Raw genomic sequence first — 15563 nt, forward strand, 5'->3', positions numbered from 1 at the left:
AGCACCAGGAATCACCAACTTGTAGAACACTGGAATACCCGCAGCAGCTTTGGCTCTCCGGGGAATCACACTTCTGTCAAGAGGCTATCTTTCTCAGCTTATCTTCAGATCCCAAGTTTCACTCAAACTTCACCTTTCACTTCGTGGTCATTCACACAGAAACAAACTTTTTATTACTGTAAGAGAATTGTGCTCTTAAGACAAAGAATAGAAAAACTCTCATGCTCTGTTGAAATGCAGATGGAGGGCAGGGGACGTGGCTCACTCATGAGCTGAATCACTGTCTCTCCCCAGCCACAGGCTTTCTAGGATGTGCTCAGATTTGTGCCCCAGCAAATTTCAACTTATGACAGGTCACGGACCACTGGATCCCTCTCAGAGAGTGGCACTCACACTTGTCAGAGCCACACGTGCCTTATGCTGTAGCTCCCGTACACAGCCACATCCCTGAACTTTATGTGCCATTGTTCCCACAACCAAATTGGCATCTTTTACAAATAAATAAATAAATAACAAATTGGCATCTTTCACTTTTTGCAAGCAAAGGTTCATTATCCTGACAAATGAAGGAGGAGAAAGTATCTGCAGCACAAATGGGTTCCCACTGTGCATCCACATTTCCTTATCCTTATCACATCATAATGACACAAAGACATCGCGTTATCCATGTCAATGAGCATGTTTGAACACCATAATGTGCAAGGCAGCAATCACCAAACCATTTTTTCCAAACTTTTTTGACCATAACCTATAAGAAGAAATACATTTTTATCCTGCAAGTCATGTATATGTAAAATGTATATGTACACTATAAACCTGCTTATGCAGTACAATGCACTCTGACAAATCTATTCTATTTCGTCATTTTTTAAAAAAATGCAGACTTCCACCCACTAAATGGATTTCATGTCCTTACTGGGTTGGAACCTGTGGTTTGAAAACATATAGTATTTCACACATAAGTGGTGTTTTGTAGAAAATAATGAAATCCTATCTAAAGAAGAGAAGCTTTCAACTTTCAGGCAGAAAAGTTGAAGAGGAATACTTTTTTGCTTCTTCTCTAACTTGCAACTGCCAGGACATTTTAAAAGCACTTGATTTCAATAAATGAGCCATTTCTACAGAAACCTATCTCAAAACTTTGTGGGTCACTATTCCCCTTACACTGAAGAAAAAAACTGAGGTTGAAAAGGTATTCCCCCAACCACGTGTATTAAAAATGCACATCTGTTTGGGAATTAAAATTTGGCTGTATCTTTTAAAGAATCTTAAAATTGTGTTGCTTCAAATTATTACTCTCCTGGCAAGGTTACCATGAAGATTAAATGAGATAATGTGAGAGAAGGGCCACGTGGCTCCTGCTATCTTTCAGGTTCTTGGATTATCTTTTCCTGGACATGCCTGAACTCTGTGTGACCTGGGGGCTCATTCACTGAACACCTACCCTGCTGGGCAACGGAGGACAGAGGATCCCACAAGGAGTTTACTGGCTCCATCAATAAGAATAAATATCATCACAAACTAGGATTCTAGAGTGCCTGGGTTGAGTATTTCACTTATTCCTCCAAAAGATAATTACTGTGAGCCTTCCATGCCAGGCATGATCCGCCTGTGTGCAGGGATTATGGGGTATAAAAAATAGACACACCACAGCCCTCACGGAGCCTACAGTCAAGTAACAGCTTAGAGTGTGTGAAAATACTTCACAGTCCATTAATGTTACATAGCATGCGAATGTTTCACACTCCCTTACCTGTAAAGGGAGGTAAGATTAGATCAATGGTTCTCAAAACTGAAGCTATCACAGATAAAAAGGATTTCATAAAAGAAACTGAAAAAAAAGGGGGGGGGGAGAAAAAAAGAAAAAGAAATAATATGATCTCACAACATAATTCTTTAAACTGAATGACTTGTCAGTATAAAAAAAAAAAAATCATTACATAGCCTTATTTTTCCCTTTTACTATATAAGCCAGTTTTTGTCCTGGAATTTAAGAATCCCTCAGGGCTTGCCCAGCTCTGACTTTGTAGGATTCTTTGGTTTTCTTTTGCAGTACTACTTACATGTAAATTCTGACCAAATATCCCCCAGAATTGCAGCAAGGCCAGAGACCTGTTCCTAGGAGAATCATTACAGGGTACTTTCTCAGAAAGTCATAATATATACAGCAAATTCTGGCTCCATTCTTGACCCTGAGCTCTGGGAAGTGCAAAGGGACAAAGGTCCTGGTGACTGGAAGGCAGAAAGGAATACTTGTTGAGGATCTACTACAGGTCTGGCCCAAAACTTGGTACTTTCCCACACGTCACTTTAACATCACAACTATCCCATGAGAAATATATGTTTTTCTTTATCTCCACTTTTTAGTTGGAGGTGACTGAGCTCAGAGAGGTTAAATATCATGCCCAATGTCACACAGCTAGTAATCAGAATTTAAACTCAGATCTCACTGGAAGGAAGAGACAGCAGAGAAAGACATCACACCTCACTGGAAGGAAGAGACATCAGAGAAAGAACAGATACAGAAAAGCTTTAAGAGATTTATGTGCCTTTTGACATGGGAGAAATTTGAAACTATGTTCAAAGGACAATTCAGGGCTTCCCTGGTGGCGCAGTGGTTGAGAGTCCGCCTGCCGATGCAGGGGACACAGGTTCGTGCCCCGGTCCGGGAAGATCCCACATGCCGCAGAGCGGCTGGGCCCGTGAGCCATGGCCGCTGAGCCTGCGCGTCCAGAGCCTCTGCTCTGCAATGGGAGAGGCCACAGCAGTGAGAGGCCCGCGTACCGCAAAAAAAAGACAATTCACACTTTTGGTGGGAATGTAAATTGGTGCAGTCACCATGGAAAACAGTATGGAGGTGCCACAGAAAACTAAAAATGCAACTACTATATGACCCAGCAATTCTACTCCTGGGGATATATCTGAAAAAAAGAAAATATTAATTTGAAAAGATACATGCACCCAAATGATGTTCATAGAAGCATTATTTATAATAACCAAGATGTGGAAGCAACCTAAGTGTCCATCAACAGATGAATGGATAAAGAAGATGTGGTACACACACACACGTGTGTGTGTGTGCGCACATGCACAATGGAATACTGCTCAGTCATAAAAAAGAATAAAATTTTGCCTTTCGCAACAACATGAATGGACTTGGAGGGTATTATGCTTAGTGAAATAGACAGAGAAAGACAAATACTGTATGATATCACTTAAATGTGGAACCTAAAAATTAAAACTAGTGGGCTTCCCTGGTGGCACAGTGGTTGAGAGTCCGCCTGCCGATGCAGGGGACACGGTTCATGCCCCGGTCCGGGAAGATCCCACATGCCGCGAAGCGGCTGCACCCGTGAGCCATGGCCGCTGAGCCTGCACGTCAGGAGCCTGTGCTCCGCAATGGGAGAGGCCACAACAGTGAGAGGCCTATGTACCACAAAAAACAAAAAACAAAAAACTAGTTGTTATTTAGGGGCTTCCCTGGTGGCGTAGTGGTTAAGAATCTGCCTGCCAATGCAGGGGACACGGGTTCGTGTCCCGGTCCGGGAAGATCCCACACGGTGCGGAGCGGCTAGACCCGTGAGCCACAACCACTGAGCCTGCGCGTCTGCAGCCTGTGCTCCGCAATGGGAGAGGCCGCGACAGTGAGAGGCCCGTGCACCACGATGAAGAGTGGCCCCCGCTCACCACAACGGGTGAAAGCCCTCGCACAGAAACGAAGACCCAACACAGCCAAAAATGAATATAAAATAATTAATTAAAATAAAATAAAATAAAACTAGTGAATATAACAAAACAAAACAGACTCACAGGTATAGAGAACAAACTAGTGGTTACCAGTGGGGAGAGGGAAGGGGGGGAAGGGCAAGATAGGGGTAGGGGAGTAAGAGGTACAAACTATTGATACTATGTATAAAATAAATAAGCTACAAGGATATATCATACAGCACAAGGAATATAGCCAACCTTTTATAATAACTATAAATGGAGTATAATCTTTAAAAATTGTGAATCGCTATGTTGTACACCTGAAATTTATATAGTATTATACATAACTGTACCTCAATTTATTTTTTTGTTTGTTTTCTTGCGGTACGCGGGCCTCTCACTGTTGTGGCCTCTCCCGTTGCGGAGCACAGGCTCCGGACGCACAGGCTCAGCGGCCATGGCTCACGGGCCCAGCCGCTCCGCGGCATGTGGGATCTTCCCGGACCGGGGCACGAACCCCTGTCCCCTGCATCGGCAGGCGGACTCTCAACCACTGCGCCACCAGGGAATCCCCAAGGACTTCATTTTAAGCCATCTTAAAATATGAGATATTTTGTACAGTAAAAATATGGAGACACGGAAATATCAAAAAAGGTGTTGGAAGTTCAAGTTTGGGCTCAGGAGAGAAGTGGAAGGAGGAGACAGGGATTCGAGAATCAGTCAGCATAAGGACAGGACGTGGTGCCCTGGGAGGGGAAGGTGAGCTCAACAGAGGAGGTTTGAGGAACGAGAAAAGGGGTACCAGGATAGAAATCTGGCCCTGTGGATACTTAAGGGGTGGATGGAGAGAAACTTATGAAGAAGACAAGGAACAGTGATCAGGGATGGACAGAGAACTGACAGAACCAGGGAGCCATACTTTGAGAAAAAGGGGTCATCCAGTGCTTAGAGCTACAAAGAACAATGGACTTGAACGTTAGGAGGGAACAGGGAGTTTCAAATAAAGTAGCAGAGGCAGCAGTCAGATGATAAGGGGCTAAGGAAGGAATGAAATTGAGAATCTGAACATAGCAAATGTAGATGACTATTTTTGTTTTTTTTGTTTTGTTTTGTTTTTGCAGTACATGGGCCCCTCACTGTTGTGGCCTCTCCCATTGCGGAGCACAGGCTCCGGACGCGCAGGCTCAGGGCCATGGCTCACGGGCCTAGCCGCTCCGTGGCATGTGGGATCTTCCCGGACCAGGGCACGAACCCACGTCCCCTGCATTGGCAGGTGGACTCTCAACCACTGCGCCACCAGGGAAGCCCTAGATGACTATTTTTAAAAGTCTATTGAATCTGGGGGCTTCCCTGGTGGTCCAGTGGTCAGGACTCCACGCTTCCACTGCAGGGGGCATGGTTCGATCCCTGGTCAGGGAACTAAGATCCCGCCAGCCGTGCTGCTGAACCCATAGAAACAGAGAGTAGATTGGTGGCTGCCAAGGGTGGGGTGGGAGGTGAGGAGTTGGATGCAAATGAGTTAAGGCAGTCAAAGGGTACAAACTTCCAGTTATAAGATGAGTAAGTTCTGGGGATATAACATACATCACGGTGACTACTGGAAACAATACTGTAATGTATATCTGAAAGTCTCTGAGAGAGAAAATCTTAAAAGTTCTTACCACACACACACACACACACACAAAGGTAACTATATGAAATTATGCATGTGTTAACTATATGGTGATCATTTCACAATATATACATATGTCAAATCATCACAATGGGTACCCTAAACTCACACAGTGGTATATGTCACTTATAGCTCAACAAAGCTATAAAAAATAAACCTAATTACCTCCCCCCAAAATTTTTTCAAAAAATAAATAAAATTAAAAGTCTAGGGCTTCCCTGGTGGCGCAGTGGTTGAGGGTCCGCCTGCCGATGCAGGGGACGCAGGTTTGTGCCCCAGTCCGGGAGGATCCCACATACCACGGAGCGGCTGGGCCCGTGAGCCATGGCCGCTGGGCCTGCGCGTCCGGAGCCTGTGCTCCGCAACGGGAGAGGCCACAGCAGTGAGAGGCCCACGTACCGCAAAAAAAAAAAAGTCTATTGACAAGGGGCTTCCCTGGTGGCGCAGTGGTTGAGAATCTGCCTGCCAATGCAGGGCACACGGGTTCGAGCCCTGGTATGGGACGATCCCACATGCCGCGGAGCAACTGGGCCCGTGAGCCACAATTACTGAGCCTGCGCGTCTGCAGCCTGTGCTCCGCAACAAGAGAGGCCGCGATAGTGAGAGGCCCGCGCACCGCGATGAAGAGTGGCCCCCGCTTGCCACAACTAGAGAAAGCCCTCGCACAGAAACGAAGACCCAACACAGCCATAAACAAATAAATTTAAAAATTCACGACATATGTCAATATTAAAAAAAAAGTCTATTGACAAGAGAAGGAGAAAAGAGCATCCGCTTGGGTAGATGAAAGGACAAAAGGAAAATTGTTTTAAGCTGAGGGAACTTGCTTGCTCAGAGGTGATGCCAAAGAAGAGGCATTAAAGATCACAAAGAATGAGAGGTTGGAAGTGGCTCGAGGCCCTAGGAAATGGGAGGGACACAGTTCAGGTGGAGGGCTTGGCTTCGAAGAAGAAGGACAAGAGGCAAAGGGGTGGATCTTCACGGAGAAGTCATTAGTGAGATGGAGGCAAGGTGAGGTTCACATCTATGGCCTTTTTTTCTCAGAGAAGAGTAGGTAAGGTCATCTGCTGACAGGCAGTGCAGGTCTTGGAAGAGTGATGTAAATTTCTGAAGATTTTGTAGGGAATGCATGAGGGGCAACAGAAGTCAAGCCTCCAGACTCTTCGACAGAAGCTGCTCTATGGGGATTCCTGCCTTCTGAGGGCCAGGCTCTCCACACCAGCTTCTCTCCTCTGGCCTGAGGGTCAGGCTCTCCACACCAGCTTCTCTCCTCTGGCCTGAGGGTCAGGCTCTCCACACCAGCTTCTCTCCTCTGGCCTGACCCAAACCCAGCTCCTTCCCCTGAGTCAGTCTAGACTGCCGCCTGGAAGGTTCTTCACTCTCCAAGTATTTTCTGAACATACACACCACAAGCCCCATTTTCTCCGGGCAACACGCTCTCCCTCTTCCCACAGGGTTTCCAAACCTTCCCCCCACCTTTGCAGACACCCCCACCCCTTTCGCCCCCACCCACTGTCTACTTTACAGAGCACACAGACACCATCAGACTCATCTGCCAACTACCAAACATGCAAATTTACCTACAGCTGCACCCTCTGCTGCTGATACACCATTTTAAAACTGCCGTTGAACTTAGGGGGTCTTGACCAACATTTAAAAATACAATAAAAAGAATAGAAAACAGCATCTATTGTACATCCTAAGAGTATATACTGTTTCTTAAAGCTTCTGTTTCAATTATGATGCATCTGTTACTATGAGTTGAGGTCAAAAAGTTTGTGTATGTTTGAAAACTTTCACAATAAAAAGTTAAAACAACACTGCCATGGAGAAAGCTGTCCTTCCCTCCATCTACGGCTAATCCTCACACCTGTGTTTTGGGCCCCATCCCCTCCAGGACCCTTATATTATGGACCTTATGTCTTCTTTCTCTGTAAAAAACAAAAACACCTCACTGGCCTCCTCATACCCCCCATTTATTCCGTGTTCCTCCCTCACAGTCAAACTTCTCCAAAGAGTTATCTGGGTTCAGCATCAACTCCATACCCTGCTCCCACCCCTTCGTCTCACCCCTTCGGTGTGCCTCCTGCCCACAGCACTCCTGGGACACGGCTCTCCGCAAAGTCACCAGTGACCCCTGAGCCCACACATCTAGAAGACACTTTCCAGTGTTCATGACTCCTTGTTCATTCCTGCTCTTTCTTCCAGCCTGGGCTCAACCCCTCCCCCTCCCTCCGGAAGGCTTCACTGACCTCCCAACAAGGTCAAACCTCCCACTAGGGGCACTCACTGTTCCTCTGTCCTTCCTAACAGTTGTCAATTGTTGCTGTTACAATTTTACATGTTTTTGTAATTATCTGCCCAGATTAGGCCTCCTCAAGGAGGAAGGGGACTCTGCCTATCTTGATGCCCCTTGGCAGCCCAAGAGCCTCCTGGGCTCAGCGCCGGGCACAGTGCTTAATAAACTGATGTTAGATAAATAATCGGCACCAGCCCCTGTGCCAGGCATTACGTGTAAAATGATGAAAAACGTCCCAGAAAGTGAAGGGTGTTGAGGGGGAGGAGAAAGCCAGGGGCAGAGGTGGAAATAAGGGGCAGCTCCTGTCCTGCTTCCCAGACCAATCTGGGGCCTTTTGCAGAACAGCACATGCCTTCACGGCTGACACGTTTCACTGTCTTTGTGTCAGAAAAGTCAGCAACTCAGGTAGGAAAATTTGCTTAATAGTTCATACTTGACACGCAGAACTCTTAATGAATCCTTTTAAACCACTACATGTTCAATATTTGCCGAAAGATGAATAGGGGACACCTCCTTCTGGCATCGAGCTACTAAAAAACAGGACCTGGATCTTTTCATTTGCCCAGGTGTGGCTGGCATGTCCCACCTGCACAGGGTTCCTGTAAACTCCAGAGAACACAAAAGGCCTCATTCTTTGCTGTCTAACCACACCCAAAGACTATTTTATTGTGTTACACGCTTTCACTACTTGGTTATTGATTTCCTGTGGCATATCACTATACAAATATTCACTTAAAGACTTTAAAAGACCAAATAAATATGACAAGTATTTAAAATTAGAAACATAGTACCGAGATGCAACCAGCAAAATCCAGACTGTGGGAAACTCTATTAAACAAATGACCGTTGTTTTTTTTTTTCCAGCAAAACACTTGGGAGATGGGGGAAGGATTTAAAAGTGATTAAAGAGACACATTAACTAGGCACGTTGTATAGAACTTGTTTGGCTCCTTAATCAAATATAGTAACTTTTAAAAAAGGAAATTATAGGGCTTCCCTGGTGGCGCAGTAGTTGAGAGTCCGCCTGCCGATGCAGGGGACGCGGGTTCGTGCCCCAGTCCGGGAAGATCCCACATGCCGCGGAGCGGCTAGGCCCGTGAGCCACGGCCGCTGAGCCTGCGCGTCCGGAGCCTGTGCTCCGCAACGGGAGAGACCACAACAGTGAGAGGCCCGCGTACCACAAAATAAATAAATAAAAAAGGAAATTATAGGATAATCAGAGAAATGTGAATATAGCCTGAAACTCTGATGATAATGAGGAAATAATCAGCACTTTTTTGGAGTGTGGTAATGGTATTGCAGCTATGTTTTTAAAAGATAGTCTTGATCTTTTTGAGATACATATTGAAATATTTATGGTTTGTAAAATATCAAATAATATAAGGTTTGGGATTTGCTGTAAAATAATCAGAGTGAGGTGGGGTGGGGAAGGTCTAGGGTTGTAGAAGGAACAAGCCTGCCAGTGGGGAATTGTTGAAGTTGGTACACATAACACTCTGCTCTCCACTTTTAAATTTTCAAAAAGTTAAAAAAGAAATCTAACGAACAAACTGAACCATTAAAGTATCTAAATTTTTGTTAAATAATTTTTAAAGTCTGGAACACCTTAGAATTCTTTCACTTTCCAAGATGTCTACAATAGAGCAGTGCTTTGATTCACAAGCTCTGTAAAGTATCTTTGAAAGTGGGATTCAGCACTCACTGGCTGCTTGCCTTTTGCCACATTTCTACTGTAATGTATCACCCTCTTTCCTTCCATCAGAACAGGCAAATACAGTCTGGCAATGCCTTCCTACTGCTTTTGAAATGCAACTTTAAACCCATGTCTTGACCACCTACCTTGGCCTGCAGTTGTGCTGGGGTCTGTCAAGAACTGTCAAACCAATGCTTCATGATGACCATACTCCTGATCCCTGTCCATTCCCAATGGGGTCTCACATCAGTCTTTGAAGGTGCCTCCCACACACTGGGTCTGCAGGGTAGCCTGTCCATTCTTGTCCTTTACTGCTCCCTTCCCATAAAAGTTTGAACTAGCCACCTTAAAATATTCGGAAACTTCCAAAGTCTACTGGACTCTATGCCAAAACCTCTTGTTGGGCAGAAATGAAGTTCTTGAGAGGGTTAACGATCTTCCATTCCACTTCTGATACAGACAACACTACCCCCTACCCATAGGTTCACTATAGCTAATTCAAAAATGTTGCCTAACTCCAGCTGCAACTCTCAAGTCCAATAAACTTTGTTTGGCTACAGACTTTCTTAACTTGAGTAGGACAGATTGAACTGCTGAAAAATTTAAGGGAGGCAGGTCAGATTTTTTTCCCTAGCAAAAATAAATCTTCTCTAAACCTTCCTTGGGTAAATCAACACTTTATAAAATAAAGCATCTACTGCATTCCCCCGGACTACCCAAAGACAAGATAACCAGTTATATTTCATTCACCAGCCTTGGAACCATACCTCATAAAAAACCAAAAGCCTCCATCTATCTCGCCCATGAAACAAAGAGAACAAAAACTTAGACTATATACTACAAGCGCAAGCACAGGATTTTTTTTAGCAACCCCGTTTCCATCAGGTGCACGTCTACCCACACAAACACACAATAACCCTCACCCCACCCTCCCCGTGGAATTTGCCAGTGTGACTTGTGCTGACTTTCAGCGGAGAAAGACAGGAATTTATGTTTAGTTGTGGTTTTGGCTTTCAATGGGAAGGAAAGGAAGAGTGTGGGGCGTGAAAAACTGGAAATGAGTCTTAATTCTCTTGTTTCCTCCCATCCTTCTCTGCATCAAAATGCAGGTATATCATTGAAATTTCAAATGTGTTTCTCGGGCAGTTAAATACCCCGACGGAGTCTGGTAACAGGGGGTGGAGATAAAGGTGAAACCGAAGATTGGAAGGATGGGCCGGGTCAGAGGCCCCGGCGCTCGGCCGGGTTGCACCGAGCATGCGAGGTCGCCCCGCGCCTGCTGCCGGCCGCGCCCTGGTTCTGGCCTGGCCAGCTGTCCTGGGTTTTGCCAGCGACTGCGCCGTCCGGGGTGCCCACTCACACCTCTGGCTGGTCCTGACTTTAGGCTAGGTTCATTCACTTCCGGTGACAAATCCCTCCCACCACTTCTAGAAATAATGTAACATTTCCCCCATCACTTTCCTAACAACCGACTGCCCCTCAGACAGCAGCCGAGTCCGGGTCCGGGGTCTCACCCCGGCGAGACCAGCAGCGCCCAGCTGCGGAGGGAGTGACGGCCAAGGTCGGGGGTGGGGGGAGGGCGTGGGAGGAAGAGGAAGGAGGTGTGGAATCTCACCTCCCCCGCCCCCACCCCTCCGACTGCAGTAATTGGCAAAAAAAATAAGCCGTTTTTAGACTTCCCCAGGGCCCCCTGAACCTGGTTGCAGTGAGGAACCCAGTCTCTCCCATTCCGGTGCCCCTCGCCTTCTCCCGGCCCCGTAAGTGACTGCGGGAATCCTGGAGCCCCAGGCCACGCGGAACTGCAGCGGCGGGGGTGGGGAGGGGTGGTAGGATGAGGGTTTAGGGGCGGCAGGAATGGGTGGGAGGAAGGGGTGGTGGAAGGGAGAAGGAGAAAAACAGAGGCATGCAAAAGGCTCCGTAGCTGTTCCAGCTGCCGCTTCCTCCGGCGCGGGCCGGGCGGTGTAATATTCCCCCCCCTCCATCTTTCTCACCACTACCTGTCCCACCCACCCACCACAGGCACACATTCCCCCCACCAGTAGCGGATCTGCAGCCTGTAAGGGGGTAGTAGGAAGGAGCTGGGGGGAGGGGGAGGCCTGCGAGTTTCTAACCTTGTTCTTATAAACAAACCCACATGTGCAGCTGCCGCTGCTGCAACTCACCCCACAATCCCGGATATAAGTCCTGCCCCTTTAAGAGGAAAAAAAGCTTCCCCCGCCTGCCTTCCACCCTACCCATCCACAAGGACCTTTGTCTCCCCACCCACTCTGTCAGTCGGCCCCGCCCCATGTCCCCGCCCCCTCCAACGCAGAGGAACCAATGGGTGAAGAAAATAAGGCCGGGGTCTGACGTCAGCATGTCCGGCCAATCACAGGGCGCGTTGGTGGGAGGCCTCGCGGAGGGCGCGCCGGGAGGAAGGAAGGCAGGAGAAAGGAAGCTTGAAGGCAAGATGGAGAACGCTAGTGGCTCTGCTACTGCTGTGGCGAGCAGGGACTTGGGATACCAGAGGGGCCGGAGCCTGGTGCCTGAGCGGCTTCAGAGTCGAGAACATGAGCGGCAACTGGAGGTGGAAAGGCGGAAGCAAAAGCGGCAGAACGAGGAGGTGGAGGAGGAGAAGAGCGACTTTTTCGCCGCCGCCTTCTCTCGGGAGCGATTGGCCGTGGAAGAGCTTCTGGAAGGCGGGGAGTCCGTCGAGCAGCTGGAGGAGGCGGCCGCTCGGCTGCAGGGGCTGCAGAAACTAGTCAACGACTCGGTTTTGTTCCTGGCCGCCTACGACTTGCGGCAGGGGCAAGAGGTGTTGGCGCGGCTGCAGGAGGCCCTGGCCAAACGTCGCCAGGAGCTGCAGCCTAAGAAGCGTTTCGCTTTCAAGACCCGCAGGAAGGATGCTGCTTCAGCCACCAAAGTAGATTCGGCTCCCGGCGCCCCGGCAGCGGAAGGCATCCTGGCCTCCCCGCCGCCCTTGAAGGAGGAGGAAGGCTTCGACTCCAGCTGGATCTGCGGCTTCTCCAATCTGCAGTCCCAAGTCTTGGAGAAGAGAGCCGAGGAGCTGCACCAGCGGGACGTCCTTTTGACCCAACTGATTAACTGCACGATCAAACTGTATGGCAATCCCAACACCCTGCGGCTGACCAAGGCTCGAGGCTGCACGCTGCTCTGCGGCCCGGTGTCCACCTCCGTGTTCCTGGAGAACTGCAATGACTGCGTGCTGGCCGTGGCCTGCCAGCAGCTCCGCGTACACACCACGAAAGACACCCGCATCTTCCTGCAGGTGACCAGCAGGGCCATCGTGGAGGACTGCACCGGGATACAGTTCGCCCCGTACACCTGGAGCTACCCGGGGATCGACAAGGACTTCGAGGGCTCTGGTTTAGACAGGAGCAAAAATAACTGGAGCGACGTTGACGATTTCAACTGGCTGGCCCGTGATGTAGCCTCCCCAAACTGGAGTATTCTTCCTGAAGAAGAGCGAAGGATCCAGTGAGACTAAGCAATTGTCACTCTTTTCTTCACTCCTACCAAATACACTCCCTTGTGGGACTGACTCCAGCTAATGGGACCCCAAAATTTCTTGTCACGCTGTCTGTTTTCATTATTTTAAGGCTTTAGATTGTGATAGGCTCCTACTTTCGATTTCCATTAAATTTGTGGCAGGTCTAGCACTTTAAAGAATTTTTGCTATTTTGGTGATGTTTCGGAGCTTTTGTTTGACAGTGATAATTTGAAGCCATAAGGGGAAGAGAGTGTGGTTTTTAATGCTTTGTGGTGTTTAAAACTTATTGCAGAATAAAGTAAGCCTTCAATAAATATTTGTTTAATAAACGAATTCAGTAGGGCTAGTAGGAGCCAGTTAATGTTGAAGTAAGGTATCAAAACGTGTTCAAACTGCCATTAACCAAGAGCTTTTTTGAATTGCAGGTTTGACTTCCATACGTATTTTTCAGTGGGGCGATGGAAATATTCCTCTCTGGTCTTCAGTTACATGTTAGCTTGGGTTTTTGGCATCCAGCTAGTCTTCGACTAATATGGATCCAAACTTTTGGCACGGACCCCAAGAGCCTCATGAGTCTTAATCACCTGTAAAGCCAAAATAGTTATAGCTGCCAATTTTTTGTGCACTTAAAATGTTATCGACACCATTGTAAACACCTTACTCATGTAAACTTATTATAAGTCCTCAAAATATTATGAGGGTAGTTTCTGTTAACTCCATTTTTCAAGTGAGGAAACAGATAAGTTGCCCAAAGGGCACACAGCCCAAGTGGCGGACTGGGATTTGAAATCGTGTAGTCTGGCTCCAGAGCCCACGTTCTTAACCTCTACTAGATATTGATTTTTGAATAGTGTTAATTGAGTTGGAAAGAAAGCTTCCAAAAGTAAAGAGGGAAAATTGCTTTTCTTAAATTCTCAGGCATAATGGCGCTCCATATCTATCATACAAAAAAAATTGAGGCGAACATCTGGCTGAGTCTTGATTTTTCCACCCATTTTGCTGTTATTCGCTACTGTTACAAATTTGGCTTTCTGCTCTATATACTACCACTCATTATTCTTAAATGGAAAGTTGTAAGATTTTCAAAAAGCTTTTCTGGGCCTAGTGGCCTTGTAACTATGGATGTGCTTTTTATTTAATAATTACCACAAGTATTAAGGTGCTTAAATATCTCAAGTATTTATGTATTTAATATTATATGTTCTCTTTTGTTCTGAAAAAGGATTTAAAGTGGCTTCTAGGATATGTGAAATGTAACAAGATAATAAAAACAAATGACAAGGAGGAACAAGGGTAGAATGACAGATTGGAAGCAGAAATGAAGCCAATAAAAAAAATGTAAGCTGCAAAGCCCTATTCCTTAGCTGGACGTGAATCCTGATGCTTTTCCCCTCAACTATTAGCTAACTTGAAAAGGGATCCTAATCAATTTCACAGTTCGCAGCATCCACAAACAAGAGGGAAAATCGTTTACTTGGGAGAGTTAATCCTTATGATAAAAAGAAACAACATATAATGAAATTTTCAACCATATCTTTACATTAGAAACTGACCGGTATCCTAAAGCTGTGCCCCTAGAGGCTGATAGTTTAACACAAGTGCACTTAAGAATAAACCATGCTTGATTTTTTTTTTGGTTGCCCCACCTGGCTTGCAGGATCTTAGTTCCCGACCAGGGATCGAACCTGGGACCCTTGAATTGGAAGCGCAGAGTCCTAACCACTGGACCGCCAGGGAATTCCCAACCTTTTTCTACTAAAGCTCATAATTTTACACCTGTAACTCTGCTGACCACCCGACCAGTTGTAGGCCATCCAACTAGCTCCCCCTGACTGACGTCCCTCAATATTTGAAAACATTTCCATCTTTGCTGGTCTTCTTCCTTACTAGAGGCATATCTCTTCTTGCCCAGAGATTCCTCTTACGCTCGTGCCCATCCCCTCCAACCTCCTGTGGCCTCCCTTTCCACTGGCCTTTGTTCTTTTAAGACACCAGATCCTGAGGTCCTCCACCCTACATGTCACTGAATGATTTTCCAGCTCCTTCCCTGTGTGTCAGACATCTTAAAAGAAAGAATAGCTGTGTCCACATACACCTACATTTTTCACTCTTTCAGTCTTTGTAATTTTAACTCTTCTCTGCTGAAACTGCTCTTTGATGGTATTAGTGGCCTAATCGCCAAATCTACCGGCTCCCTCCCCTCGCCCTCCTCAGCTCTTTTACTCTTGGTACAGTTTACCCTTTTTTGTTTGTTTCTTTGTTTTAGGTACAGTTTACTCATCCTTGAAGTTCTCTCTTTCCTTGGCCATAACCTTTCTCTAACCTGTTTCTCTTATGTCAGCTTCCTTCCTTTCATTGGGATTCTGATGATTTGTAGCCCTTAAATATGAGTGATGCCCAAAGTTTTGCCATTAGCTTATTTGTATTCATTCTCTCAGAGCCTCAGCTCTCAACCTATATGCATAGTCTTGTGTCTGTCCCTAGCCTCCACCCTTATTGGGCTCACCTGCCTTTCAAATTCCATATATTCTTTTTTTTTTTTTTTTTTTTTGGCCACGCCTCGCGGCTTGCAGGATCTTCTTAGTTTCCTAAGCAGGGATGGAACCTGGGCAAACAGCAGTGAAAGCACCACGTCCTAACCACTGGACTGCCAGGGAATTCCCTCAAATTCCATATATCCTTTTTTTTTTTTTTTAATTTA

At 46.6% G+C, this 15563-nt stretch overlaps 1 protein-coding gene across 1 annotated transcript; it reads left to right on the forward strand.

The window, feature by feature from the left end:
* Window positions 1-11803: 11803 nt before the first annotated feature.
* On the forward strand, window positions 11804-14202 carry TBCC (tubulin folding cofactor C). Its single transcript, XM_082664192.1, has one exon. The coding sequence runs from the start codon at window positions 11822-11824 to the stop codon at window positions 12851-12853; it is 1032 nt and encodes a 343-aa protein (XP_082520318.1). The 5' UTR covers window positions 11804-11821; the 3' UTR covers window positions 12854-14202.
* The last annotated feature ends 1361 nt before the right edge of the window (window positions 14203-15563 follow it).

This window comes from Grampus griseus, assembly GCF_964374135.1.
Source record: "Grampus griseus genome assembly, chromosome: 10".
NCBI classification, from domain to species: domain Eukaryota; kingdom Metazoa; phylum Chordata; class Mammalia; order Artiodactyla; family Delphinidae; genus Grampus; species Grampus griseus.

Coding starts and splice junctions, on each gene's coding strand:
- TBCC (XM_082664192.1), top strand. CDS start 11,822: ATGGAGAACGCTAGTGGCTCTGCTACTGCTGTGGCGAGCAGGGACTTG.